Here is a 13091-nt window from a genome sequence, read left to right as displayed (position 1 = left end):
GAAATGAATTGAATAATGAAAACATTGTTTAACATCAGCTACATCATAAAAATGAGGAAATCAAGTTGTTTTGTGCATTGTGGCAGCTCTTGCATCAAATGTAACATTTTGGTCTGTAATTCAACATGCTTCAAGTTTCCCTCAATAAAAGTGATACATAAATACAGTGATTCTCTTCGGGACCGCGACTGCATTGTGTGGGGGTGGGAGCAGAAATGTGATTCCTCTGTCTTTGGAATTTCAAAATAAAAGGACCAGGCCTTTTTTTTTTGTTGCTGTGACAGGATGGAGGGAGAATAAGGCAACAGAGACCTCACACCACAACAGCTGTTCGTTTGAACCCACCCGACCCCTCGATAAAAACAAAAAGGCCCTTGTGTAATACTTTCAAACAAGCTTGAAATGTGAACCTGACAAAACTATTGGCCATAAACGAATGCTTACAAATATTTTGTATGATTATTGGAATAGGAAAAACAATCAAGCACATTATTAATCATCATGGTGTATCATAGTCTTATAGTGCTATTGCCAATAGCAGTGGTTGATCATAATACATTTCTGCAACATCACAGAACAAATTGGAATTAGCAGAACAGTAATGACAAATCCAAAACTGTGCATGGACTTCCGAGTGCTAAACTGAATTTGAACCTTTCTTCTAAATTAAGGGCTTTGAGATTAAATGTTTAATAAGCTTGAAGTTCTTCCTATACCAGTAAAAAAATGTAGACCATCAGTAAACCTCTGTGTGTGATCTATAAAAACGTTTTGTTAGCATTTTGTTAATGAGAACGTAAAAGTGTAACTGCACGGGAGGAGCTCGCATGAAAACCTCCTTTACTCCTCACTGGGAACACTAGTTTTTGTAGAGACAGTACAAGTTTTTATGTGCATGTTGTTGTGACTTAACCAGATAACCGGGTTTAGGCATTAGATCGTACATGAACAGCTATGTCTCCTGTAACCGCTGCCTGAGGGGAATAACACTGTTGCCTTCCCTTTTAGTCCCGACTCTTTCTAGGAAGAAACACAATCCAAAATAGAGCAGCCACTGACTCCAGAGTGGAAAAATACACCGCTCAGCCACGACATTAAAACCACTGACGGGTGAAGTGAATAACATTGATTATCTCGTTAAAACGGCACCAGTCAACGGGTGGAATATATTAGGCAGCAAGTGCACAGTCAGCAATGGAGGAAGGTGACCTGGTCTGGTGAATCGAGCTCTCTTTTACATCATGTGGGCAGCCAGGTGCGTGTGCATCGTTTACCTGGGAAGAGATGGCACCAGGATGCACTATGGGAAGAAGGCAAGCCCGCGGAGGCAGTGTGATGCTCTGGGCAATGTTCTGCTGGGAAACCCTGGGTCCTGGCTTTCATGTGGATGTTACTTTGACACGCACCACCTACCTAAACATCGCTGCAGACAAAGTACACCCCTTCATGGCAACAGTATTCCCTGATGGCAGTGGCCTCTTTTCAGCAGGATATTGCATCCTGCCACACTGCAAAAACTGTTGAGGAATGGTTTGAGGAACATGACAAAGGGTTCAAGGTGTTGCCTTGGCCTCCAAATACCCAAGATCTTAATCCGATCAAGCATCTGTGGGATGTGCTGGAAAAACAAGTCCGATCCATGGAGGTCCCACCTCGCAACTTACAGGACTTGAAGGATCTGCTGCTAACGTTTTCGTGCCAGATACCACAGGATACCTTCAGAGGTCTTGTGGAGTACACGCCTAGACGAATCAGAGCTGTTTTGGAAGCACGAAGGGGAACTGCACAATATTAGGCAGGTGATTTTAATGTTGTGGCTGATCGGTGTACACCCCAAGGAGATTTTTTTATTTTTTTTTTATTAAATGAAACTGAAGGTAAATTTGGACAAAAGGGTAGTAGTAAAAAAATACTGGTTAGCAGTGAAATAGCACAATAGGGAGTCGAGAACTACACATAAAAAGTTAGGAAATTCTAGAAATGAAACGCAGTGCCGAACTGAACATGTCCGAGTTTGTTTGAGCCAGAGACAGTTTGACTGTTACTACTTCACAGAAGTATGAAGTATGTACATGACAGACGTTAGGTCTTCAAAGGCAAACAATATTCTGTTCTGTTAACTGATGCTACCTGCCCTCTTTTAGTTGCATATGACTTGAACGAAGGCTCTCAGACAGATTCATGCACTGACACAAACACCCAAATAAAACGCCTTCTTCCCACTCACTTTTTATGTACAGGATAAAGCGACAAACTGTTCATCTATGAGGTGAACAACACTTTGTGCTGTGACCGACTGAGCAGCAACATCAACAACAATGAGTCGTTAGAAAGCAAAAGCCTGTTCGTCAGATACTCCGGCTGGACACCGCTGCTGTAATCAAAGCCTGAGAGAAACAGTGGTTTCAGGTTCGTCTTCTCCCGGCCTGATCGTACTGGGGTCAGTCTAACAAGCGATTGTGCGTGTTGCTTCAAAATTACTGGCCGTTTGTGAAATCTGAGGTGTCTCGTTGAGTTTATGTCTCAGTCATTTTTTTGCACCTTTTCCTGGTTTTTCTGAATTTTTTGGTGGACAACTTTTACGGTGGTAAGAAAATTTCCCAGGAATAGGACAAGAAATGTCAGAGCCAGCATAAACACCTGAAAGAAAAAGGCAAACTTTCTATTAATCCAAGACAAGGCGTGACATGCATTTTTATAACTGTGGCTATGTCTGTATTTCGAAATGTTGAAGGTCTAGGACATGTTGAAGCAGGTGGAGATAAAATTCTTCCAAACACTACAACATCACTTTAATAAAGCTGTGTTCCCAGAAATCGAGTTAATCATGTGTGCAGAATGAGGCTGCACAACCTTTGAGATAACTTTTAAACCTAAATGAACAACTTTTTAAACTCTGCCTCAACATGCCTCTTGACATTTAAGCAATGGATCTGCCAATGCAATCCTTACCTGCCACTCCTTACAGTCCTCATGTCCTGCCAAGCGAAACAGGGTCACTGAGTTGTACAGCTGCCAAAACTGTGAAAAAACAGGAGGCATTATCTTTCAAAATGTTGCTGCACACTCTGACTGCACAAGCTAATTTTCCTCTGATCCACATCCTTTTCTTCAGCTTATACTCTATAAAAATACTACATTTGTTGAACTACATGCTCATAAAATTGATTGTATTTCTTTAATGCTTTTAACCCAGATCATCTTACAAATACTGGTTTAAAATGTGTCGTGGATATTGAAATAAGGTGATAAGGCTATGGATTGATATTAAACAAAAGTAGTAAAAAAAAGAAAAGAAAAAAGAAATGTTTTGTTTTGACTCACATGGCCAAAAAAGAGGAATGGCAAAAGAAAAGTGAGGCCTCTCCACATCCAGGACTGAAATCCCTCTGCAGAGACATACAAGAACTGTCACAGTGATCTTGGGACAACATGACACAGAATACTATACAAAATGATTGCTGTGCTTTTCACTTAGCTGTCTCTGAAATTACAGATGGTTTCAGCAGCAAATTCACTGAGGCCTTACTCAAGTTACTTGGACATTTGCGTGGCGGCACACTGGTGTTAACAACTGTCCATCTCTCACCTTTACCCCATTTTTTCCCCAGACATGGTGTTGCAGATGGCTCAAGAATTCAAAACGATTGAAATGACTACCACCCAAAATAGCTTGCAACTTACCCACTGTGAGGTCCAGCTGGTTTCTCTCTCCCAAAGCTCGTAGCCGGTATAAGCAGCCGCTCTGGTAGTAATACTGGAGGAACTGGACAAAACCTGGAGGATGAATGGATCGCAAAAATTTACAGATTACAGCACAGACGCCCGTGATGTGAAACGCTACACACTGAAATCGGGTGGGTTCTGTCCTCAAAAAGAAAACAACAACAAAAAGGGCCACACCATCTCAGTTTAAGCAGAATTTGTCATGTGAACCATGTAAACATTTGACTTACCACCCAAAACTGTAACCACAAAGCCCCATCACATTAGTTGTCACATTATGAATCTACATGTGACATGACTTTACTTCTCTATTCTGGAGAGAAGAAATTTTCACAGAGGACCTGTTTTATTAAAATGTAATCGTTGTAAGCAGGGTAGTGGTGAAGCCTCTACAATCATTGTTTAGCTCCAGAAGTGTAGTATGATTCATGCTACAATTTAACTTGACCAATAATTTCCCCTATTAATGACATCTCCATTCATCAAGACCCTCATATCTAACTGCCTGTCCAAGAGTCTGTTTAGTGTCTGCTATTAGTATGAAAATGGCTGTGTCACCCTCCCACCAGCTTAAATACACCTAAAAAAAAAAAAAAAAAAAGCAATTGTCAAGGACGTTTCACTGTTATGTAACAATATTGTGCCGCAGGTGATCCTGCCCTTGATCTGCGCTGGCCTTGATGCACTATCATACCTTGGTTTCACAGAATGAAAGCATCCGACATTGGTAAATCTGAAGGGAAATGCTGAAGTCAGCAGCTAATGTTATTCCCCCCCCCCATTAGATCATGAAGTAGAGTTCTGAATTCTAGTATAAACAGCAAACATCTGTGTACCAGTTGAAAACTGTTCATCAGATTACTTCATTTTACAACGCCGTCTTTTTTTTTTTTTCTTTTTAAAAAAAACATCTGACACTGGCTTAACACATCACAGCTTGGATATTTTTATTTTTCAGCACATTTAGGTAGAACTGAAATGGTTGATCGATGAGCTGATCGACAGAAAATTAAGTGGCGACTATTTCAATAATCTATTAATTGTTTCGGTTGCAGCTTCTCCATTGAAAAGTTACTGCTTCTTTTTTTTCTTATCATAGTTAATTAAATATCTTTGGTTTTTGGACTGTTAGACAAAACAATACATCTGAGGAAATCTCCTTGCACTGTGGGAAATTATAACTGGCAAGTTTCACTATTTTCCGGCATATTATAGACAAACCGTGTGTTGATTAATCAAGAAATTAACTGGCTCATTAATTGACAAACGACAAAATAATAGTTAGTTGCAGGTTTTTGTTCAGGTATTCATTTAACTAAATAGCAAATACAATATGTATCAGACTACAGCGGTACAAATGTAACAACAGTTCTCCTTCTGCACCTGATGTTTGCAACTTATGATTTAACACGTGTTTGTTGCCATTTATTCGGTAGATGGACTGAACTCGAGTGAACTTGGCCGGGTGCTTCAGATGGTCCAAAATGTGGCTACACTTCACCAAAGTCAACGAAAAAAAAAAAAACCCTGTGAAATCCTATGTCTGCTACAAGGTACTCACAACAGAAGAGTGACTACATGTTCCATGTTCAAATTAAACAGAGGAAAAGTTACTGCTGCTTTTTAAAAGATGAAAGCTTCACATCAACCTGCTGTCACCAGTGCAACCAGCTCATTTGCGGGTAGGTCCAACACAGTGCTAAAAAAATGATATATTATTTTAACTTAACAAAAAAAAAAAAAAGTCTCCCACTAAACAAACTACCTGAACAAAGTTTGAAGTGCAGATTCAAAACTGGATCCAGATTCGATTAAATTAGCTCAAACCCCGACTCTAGTCCTAACAAAAATTGACATTATCCTCTATCACTCAAACCTCAGAGAGCCCATGTACATACACAACAATGTAACATCCGCACATTTTGTTCCAAGTCTAGCAAACTGATTCAAAATTCTTACTCTGATAGATGGAGAAAGCAAGAAACTGGCTTCTGAACATCTGATACATGGGCCCCTCCGGCCTGTAAGAAGACATAACGTTAAACAAAAGGTTAAATTAACATTACCCCGTAGCATTTATTGCCTTAGCAGACGCTTACCTGTACATGTTTAAACAAAAGTTCAAATATGATTACTGAAACAATGTAATGCTATGGAATCAGAGACAAACACTCACCAGGTAAGCATCACACCTGACAGAAAGGTGGATACATAATGGTGAGACACCCACCAACCTTTGATTCTGAAAAGCATAAAAAGAGGATGTGAGGAGCTGAAGAAAAGACCTGAAACAGGTTACAACTGCATACCTCAGGAATTCAGCAAGCATTTCTTCATATTAAAAAAAATAAAATAATAATAATAATCTCATTGAGAAATCATAAATCCTAGTTTAGATTAAACGGAAAAAAAAGAAAAAAAGAAAGAAGAGCAGAAACCAAGAACAAGCACTCCAGTGGTTTTACTTCACAGTTTCAGCAGAATGCAGCGTGTCTGATGTCACAACACACCTGGAGCCGTTGCTCATGAGGATGCTTTCCCTTATGGTCAATGTGCAGTAGTACCACACTAGCAAAAAGTTGAAGATTTCATCAGTGACACTAGACGAAACAGAGAAAATGTAATAGTGAGCCACTCTTTAATAAGTGCCAACAACAACAACAACAACAACGGTTTAGGGGAAATATCATCTCACCGACAGTTGAGAAAGAAGAGGCAGGTTATGGCTCCAAACATCAGGATTATTGTCATATAAAGCTTGAACTTCTCATACTCATCTTTGTAGGCAAATCTATATGAATGAACAGAAGACAATGAAAAAGAAAATGAGCGGCTGACAACAAACACAAATCCAGAGCGTAAACCTGTCTTTTCAGGCTGTCCTCAAGGCAGGATACTGCACATACTTTGCCTGGTTGCTGAGAAGCGTTACGTTCACGTTGCCCAGGACCAAATTCAGGTACAGTCTGGAAATAAAACAGAGCAAAAATATAAACACAGACACATCTGAGAAATAAAATTCGCTGTCTGTGATGAATTGGCAACATGAAAAAGTACTGACCCATTCTTCTTCGGTAAATATGCTTCCATATCAAAAAACACATTTTCTTTATCTTTGATTTGTGTTTTGATGTCCATTATTAGTTTCAATTCTTTCTCGTCACATGTTTTTGCACACCTGTAGAGAAAAGACAAAGTGATGAGGGGAGAAGTCATCAAGAAGAGAAAGAATACCTTAACTCTCCATGTGATAAGATTCAATATCTTTCTCTATTTCTGATTTGTGTGTCAAAGTGAGAGATAATGATTTAATTACTACAGATAAAAACTATAAATCTTTATATATATTTCACTTTGCAAAGTGTGTAACTTAATTAAGATAATACCCACAAATAAAAGCACTAAAATAAAAACTGGCAGACCATTTATTTGCATCGGAAAAGTATACATACACTGTTCATTTCAGTTGTAGAAAGCCATTACCTTTGCCTCTACTATCTATCATTTCCATACAGACTGATTTTGAGTGATCATAAACCGTTCCCTCTCCTTAATGACTCGGCCGCACAACTATGTGCTGACAAGAGCTGACTAAATATCAACTTTCATGCAAACCCTGTTCCTTAGAGGGGAACACTGCAAAATGATCATCATGTGAGGACAGGGAAATGTTTTTCACCAAATAAAAAAAGATTTTTTCACCAAAATTCCTCACATGGAGCTCGACTTTGATAAATCAGCAAACTCCACTGTAGTGTAAGCAAATAATTGAAAAAAAAAAAAACCAAACAAACAAAACTGTGGTGTTTTATGCTGATCAAGACAATACTTACTTGTTCAAGCTGTGCCTTAGGTCTTTTAGGCATTTTCTCTGTTTACTGATGGCGCTGCTGCATGTTGCCTGAAGATTGGTGAGTTCCTCAAGTTTTTGTCTGTATATTTTGTGAGTTTCCTGGGGATCAAACAAAAAGCACAAACTGAACAAAAGAAAATTTGTAAGGGTAGGAAAGTCTGCTGACTCTGAGAAATGGGCAATTAGTCATAAATGTACCTTTCTGCAAATTAAGGGAACTGCAGTCACAAATGTATCAAAACAAAATGACAAAGTACTGCTGATGGATGATCACAATCAATACAGAAAATAACAAGCTTTTATCATATTCTACTGAAAATATTTCTTTTAAAAGAGTGAAAATGTCTCCTAATATCACCAAAATATTTTTCCATCTTAAAAATATTCAATGGACAACACTGAAAAGCTCTTGGCGAACAGAGTCTCTATTCAGCGGAGATGGAAATGCTTCATGCTGTGAAGTCTTGTTTCACCCTTCTGCCCTGAATACAAACAAGCCATGACTCATACACGGTGAAATATGTATTGCCGTTTTCTGGCATTTATGCTGGTAGACCAGACCACAGCTTTCCCCTTTTCCACCAGCACCAGTTTATGAGTGCGTGGAGGTGAGGATGTACAATCAGCAGATATAACTGATAAATTTTTGGGGAAAGTGGTTTAAAAGTGCAGAAAGTACACCATCTTCGAAGTACAAACTGCATTGTATGCAGGTTGTAGGTCCCAAAATAAATAAATAACAATAAAAAATACTGGCTAATGTACTAAATTAAACACTGGGAAATGTTTAGTGAAGGTTATGGACTCACTACATGAGCTACTACTCGTCTGCTGTGACCTTGTGCAATCCATGCTTTAAGGTTAGCTACACTCTGAAAAGCAGCCAGAGACCCTGACCTTTCAGAGGGGAAAAGCAAACTGACAGATAATCACACTAGTCATTTAGTTTACAGTGTATGTATATTGCATGGCAGGTTTTTATCAGCAATAATGTTACCATGCATACAGCCAATTGCAAAGGGATCTTTAATATATAGGTCAATCAACAATTTGAACATGGTCAAGTCTCTTCAAACCGACAGACACCAGAGTTAGGACTTGAACCAAAGATGTAAAGATATAAAGTCTGGGAGGATGCAGCTGACTATGAATGAGAGACCGTTTCTGTGCAGGTGAAATATCTGACATCAGTTATTCACCAGGCAATGTGAGCTTCACTCAAGAAAATCCCTAGACAGCTGACATCACCATAATCTTTCTCATCTTTCCCCTGCGGAGCAGCTCCAGATTTTTAATTCTGATGGCATCACAGATCCACCTTTCAGTTGTTTCAAGTCAGTATGAGGAGAGGGGTGGCACCGCAGACCACATGACGCTTTTTTGTACCTCGAAGTAAATGGTATTATTGCCTATCCTGTCCTATCCTCTACTACTTGTGTTGTTGGTACAAGTTAGCCAGCTAGCTAAAGTCAGCTGGCGTGAAAATGATGCATGGGGATGCATTCAGTCACTACGAAATAATTTACTCAGGCAAAAGCAACAGTAACAAACGCTTGTAGTTCACGACCTGTAAGTAACTTTTGTTGCAATCGTTTATAACATTAATCAGTCGCACAGTAGTGCAGTGTGTGGTTAGCTAAGTTACTGTAGCTGCTTATTAGCCGCATAACACACTAGCAGAAAGACATACAAACTGCTGCTAACGTTAGCGGCTAAAACCCAGGGATGTTACAGTAAAGTCAAATATAATAGACGTCCAGTGAAACATAACGCATCCCGCAGCTATTTCCACCAATACCGCAGTTTTTGGCTCAATGCTGCGTTTATGGCTGAGCTGAGAATGAATGGCGAATAGGAAAGATCCAGCCAAACTAACATAGCCACTACAGTATCTGCTGTCAGTGCCTTCCAGGACACACTCCAGCCACCAAATCTACCATAGACGATGATGTACTCTTTTCTAGTGTTTTCTATCACCTGTAATTGTTGATATTCCTCGTCAATTTCCTCCCACTCCGTCTGAAACTTCGGTTTGGACATTGTGGTACAGCGGCTGATGCAGCGAAGCGGACGGCTTCCCCCCAGTCTCTCCTCACTCAGACTGACTGGCCACTCAGGCTCGCTTTTAATTGGACTGCACGGAGCATGCGCACATGGTGAACCACTGCCAGGACAACTGTTATAGCTAAACCAAGGAATAACCTGCAGACGCATGTAAATACAAATTTATTACATATAAATAACCAGTCAAATAAAAAAAAATGAATTGCGTATCAGCCACACCTACCAGACGCATTTAAAATAACTTTTAATTTAATTTACACTGAACCGACTACGGTACACACACATGTTGCTAGGATACGACGAATGCTCAGTTTACTGTCGGTGGCGGACACCACTTAGGGAAGTCTATACTGCTAGCTGTGTTACGTTTTTGTTAGTTTATTAACAAAAGCGGGTTGAGTTTAATTAAGTCATCCGCTTGGACACATCGCTAAGGTACAGGTACTTTGCACTGAATGAGTGTTTGACATTTGCCAAGTGTTGATTTGCTATTTAGTAACGTTAACTAGCCAGGTACATAGCAAGCCTTTGCTGTTTACCTTTGCATTACTATTTATTATGTGCACACTGTTAGCTAGAATTTTAATTTCCTGCACAGAAGGGCAATGTAGGTTTTTTTCTCCTTTTGTAATGGTATTGTCAATTTTGGGCAAAAATTGGCTAAACTGTACGGCTTCGTGTGTCTAACGTGTGTTTTTTCATGTTGTAGGGTTTTCATCAAGGTACCTCCAGCCATGCCATATATTAAAACACCTAAAAAAAATCCGCCATTCTCAACACTGTTGGATATTAAGTCACAGAAATGTGGACTGCGGGGCACAGTTTTCTCGGTCGGTGGAAACGAATACACTGGAGAGTGGCAGGACAACAAGAAGCATGGTTAGATACTGTGTTGTGTTAGCTTCCATTGACTACTGACAAATTTGTTAACGTCTGTTTGTGAATCATTACAAAGTTTGGTCACACTGTAGTTAAAATTTTTATGCCTATCAATCTTTTCAAGGAAAGGGAACTCAGGTTTGGAAGAAGTCTAGTGCCATCTATAATGGAGAGTGGAAATTCGGAAAACGTGATGGATATGGTACCTACAGTATACTACTCCCAGGAACAAGAGAGTATGAAAGGAGGTACTGCGGAAGATGGAAAAATGGAAAGAAGCATGTATGTATCTGATATACCGCCACGCGGTTACAAGATAACTAAATGTAATTACACTCTGTGATATGTTTTGCATCACTGTCTATCCATTCAGGGGTATGGGACTTACTTCTACAATAACTCAGCAGTTTATGAAGGGGAGTGGAATGAGGACCATAAGAGTGGCTGGGGAAGAATGTACTATGAGAATGGAGATATCTACGAGGGAGAGTGGATGAGGGATAAGAATCACGGGCAGGGCATCATTCGATTTGGTAAGAGCATTTTGCTTTACATACATTCTTATCAAAAATAGACTATAATTTAGTAGGGAAAGATGGTGAATTTGAAAACTTGACTTTCCAACTTATGTCTAAGCAAATGGAAACTGGTATGAAGGCACCTGGCAAGATGGCAAGAAGAACGGTAATGGAAAGTTCTACTATTGTGACAAAGGCCAGCTTTATGAAGGCTTCTGGGTGGACGGGGTAGCAAAATGTGGGACCCTGTCTGATTTTGGGAGGGATGAAGCACCAACCCCCACGAAGTATCCAATTCCACAGGTATGACTTTGTGACTGTGGCTACTATTACAGCCAGACATTTAATTTAATGACTAGATTTTCCTCATCCCTCTGTCACACTTATATGATACAACAAAATAATCATGGACACTAAAACACTTTTCTAGTGCAATATTTTGGATTAAAACATGATCATATCCTCTTTTCAAGATACAACTGGTGGATATGCAGTTGGTTTTAAGGGAAGCCCAATCAGCCTACCTTGATCAGTATGGATGAACAACAAGAAGAGGATCAACAGCAAGTTTCCACCCCTTCACACAAACAGACAAACAGTAAAAGAAGAAGTGGAAATATGGTATTCAGCATCCTCCGTTTGTCAAAATAATTGCACCCTAATCATTTCTTGTTTGCCGTGGAGCAAACCAAAATCACCTGATATTTCAAATGTGTTGAAAGCAAAAGTGATAAAATTTAACACGTTAATCCCATCTACTACTTATTAAGCAGATGATCAAACACCTGTGATGATAATAAAAGGCTTGCTGCTAACTGTCTATCACATTATGGAACTGTTAAAAATCTAGGGTTCTTAACATATCATCAAACTATCTATGTGAAGAAAAATAGCTAATGATATGTCTAATTACCACATTCACTACATCAGACCTGTTTGATAGTAATGCAAACACACAACCAAAGGCTATCAAAGCTGGACATGTGATAAATTCACCACTAGAAATATCCAAATGACAATACTCTTATTTTTTTTGTTGTAGTGGCTGTTCAAATTTTAGGCTTTACTGTATTTTCTATATGGTGCATTCTGACAATACTCGTACACTCTGACGGTCCCTGTGAACTTAAAACAGTTAACTGATAAACAAGCCACACTTAATTATTCAATAAGAAAGCTTTGATACTGTGTTTTACTCAGAGTTTAAACAGTTTATCTAATTATTCAGAAAAATACTAGCTCCCACGACCAGACTGAGAGAGCAGGACCTCCTCTCCTCACCACCCCACCTAAACCTCTAATAATGGTGGAATATCTGCACCTACAACCGCCTCCTGAAGTGACCAGATAGCACTTATCAACTTTCTGCTTTCCAATACTGTAACTTCTGAATGGAGCTCCTACCACATCTGCACTTCTACCTCTCCAAATATAGATTCCTAACTCAGATTTATCGGTCTCTCTAGCTTGTTGAGAATGAAACCCCAGTTAAATGAAGTTAGAATAAACATCTGTTTGATGGAAAAGCAGTCACTGGGTACTCTATGCTGATTCAGGATATGCAAGATAAGTGGAGGGCTCTGGCTTTACAAAATGAAGCACAGAGGACTGCTAGTGTCTAACATCAACGAGTACTTAAGTGTCAAGAATATAAGTGAAAAATTCACCATAAGATAGGACTGGCTCAGTTGGTTACACAGCATAAGGATAATGATCTGTGAAAATATATTTACTAAATCTACTCTTGAACTTAAAATGTGACTTGCTTAACCTGTGTCAATGATTACATGTAAGTTGCACAGATAACATTAATAGATATGTTTTTAAATAGTATATGCAAATTATTTTCGAAACTTGGAAACTTTGAATGTCACTTTGTAAAAAAGTGTTTATTATGCCGCCACAGCCTGAGCTACAGATTTGAGCAAATGTACTCAAATAGTGTAGTTTTGGCAGCTGTTGACTAAGTCTACGCAAATAACAGGCATTAAAAATGAAATAGGTGAATATTACACTAAATCATTTACACAGTGAACAAGGAAGGAGTTAAA

General features: G+C 39.1%; 2 protein-coding genes across 3 annotated transcripts; one reads left to right on the top strand and one right to left on the bottom strand.

Moving 5' to 3' along the window:
- Positions 1-160: 160 nt before the first annotated feature.
- tmem120b (transmembrane protein 120B) lies at positions 161-9690 on the bottom strand. The gene is made up of 12 exons (XM_040156580.1): positions 9557-9690; positions 7560-7678; positions 6788-6904; positions 6633-6692; positions 6422-6517; positions 6237-6326; positions 5903-5968; positions 5686-5747; positions 3685-3777; positions 3325-3389; positions 2953-3021; positions 161-2640 (listed from the first exon to the last, which is right to left on the bottom strand). The coding sequence occupies exons 1-12, from the start codon at positions 9617-9619 to the stop codon at positions 2524-2526; spliced, it is 1017 nt and encodes a 338-aa protein (XP_040012514.1). The 5' UTR covers positions 9620-9690; the 3' UTR covers positions 161-2523.
- On the top strand, positions 9636-12119 carry morn3 (MORN repeat containing 3). Of its 2 annotated transcripts, none has more exons than XM_040156581.1 (6): positions 9636-9793; positions 10353-10522; positions 10647-10804; positions 10896-11055; positions 11159-11343; positions 11514-12119. In XM_040156581.1, coding segments are annotated over exons 1-6 (744 nt in total). In that variant the 5' UTR covers positions 9636-9791; the 3' UTR covers positions 11583-12119. The 2 variants fall into 2 exon arrangements, with proteins under 2 accessions (XP_040012515.1, XP_040012516.1); XM_040156582.1 differs by lacking the exon at positions 9636-9793 and adding an exon at positions 9938-10078.
- Positions 12120-13091: the final 972 nt, after the last annotated feature.

This window comes from Xiphias gladius, chromosome 20, assembly GCF_016859285.1.
Source record: "Xiphias gladius isolate SHS-SW01 ecotype Sanya breed wild chromosome 20, ASM1685928v1, whole genome shotgun sequence".
NCBI classification, from domain to species: Eukaryota; Metazoa; Chordata; class Actinopteri; order Istiophoriformes; family Xiphiidae; genus Xiphias; species Xiphias gladius.
The sequence above is the reverse complement of the archived record's forward strand: the minus strand, read 5'-3'. Positions and strand labels throughout refer to the sequence as shown.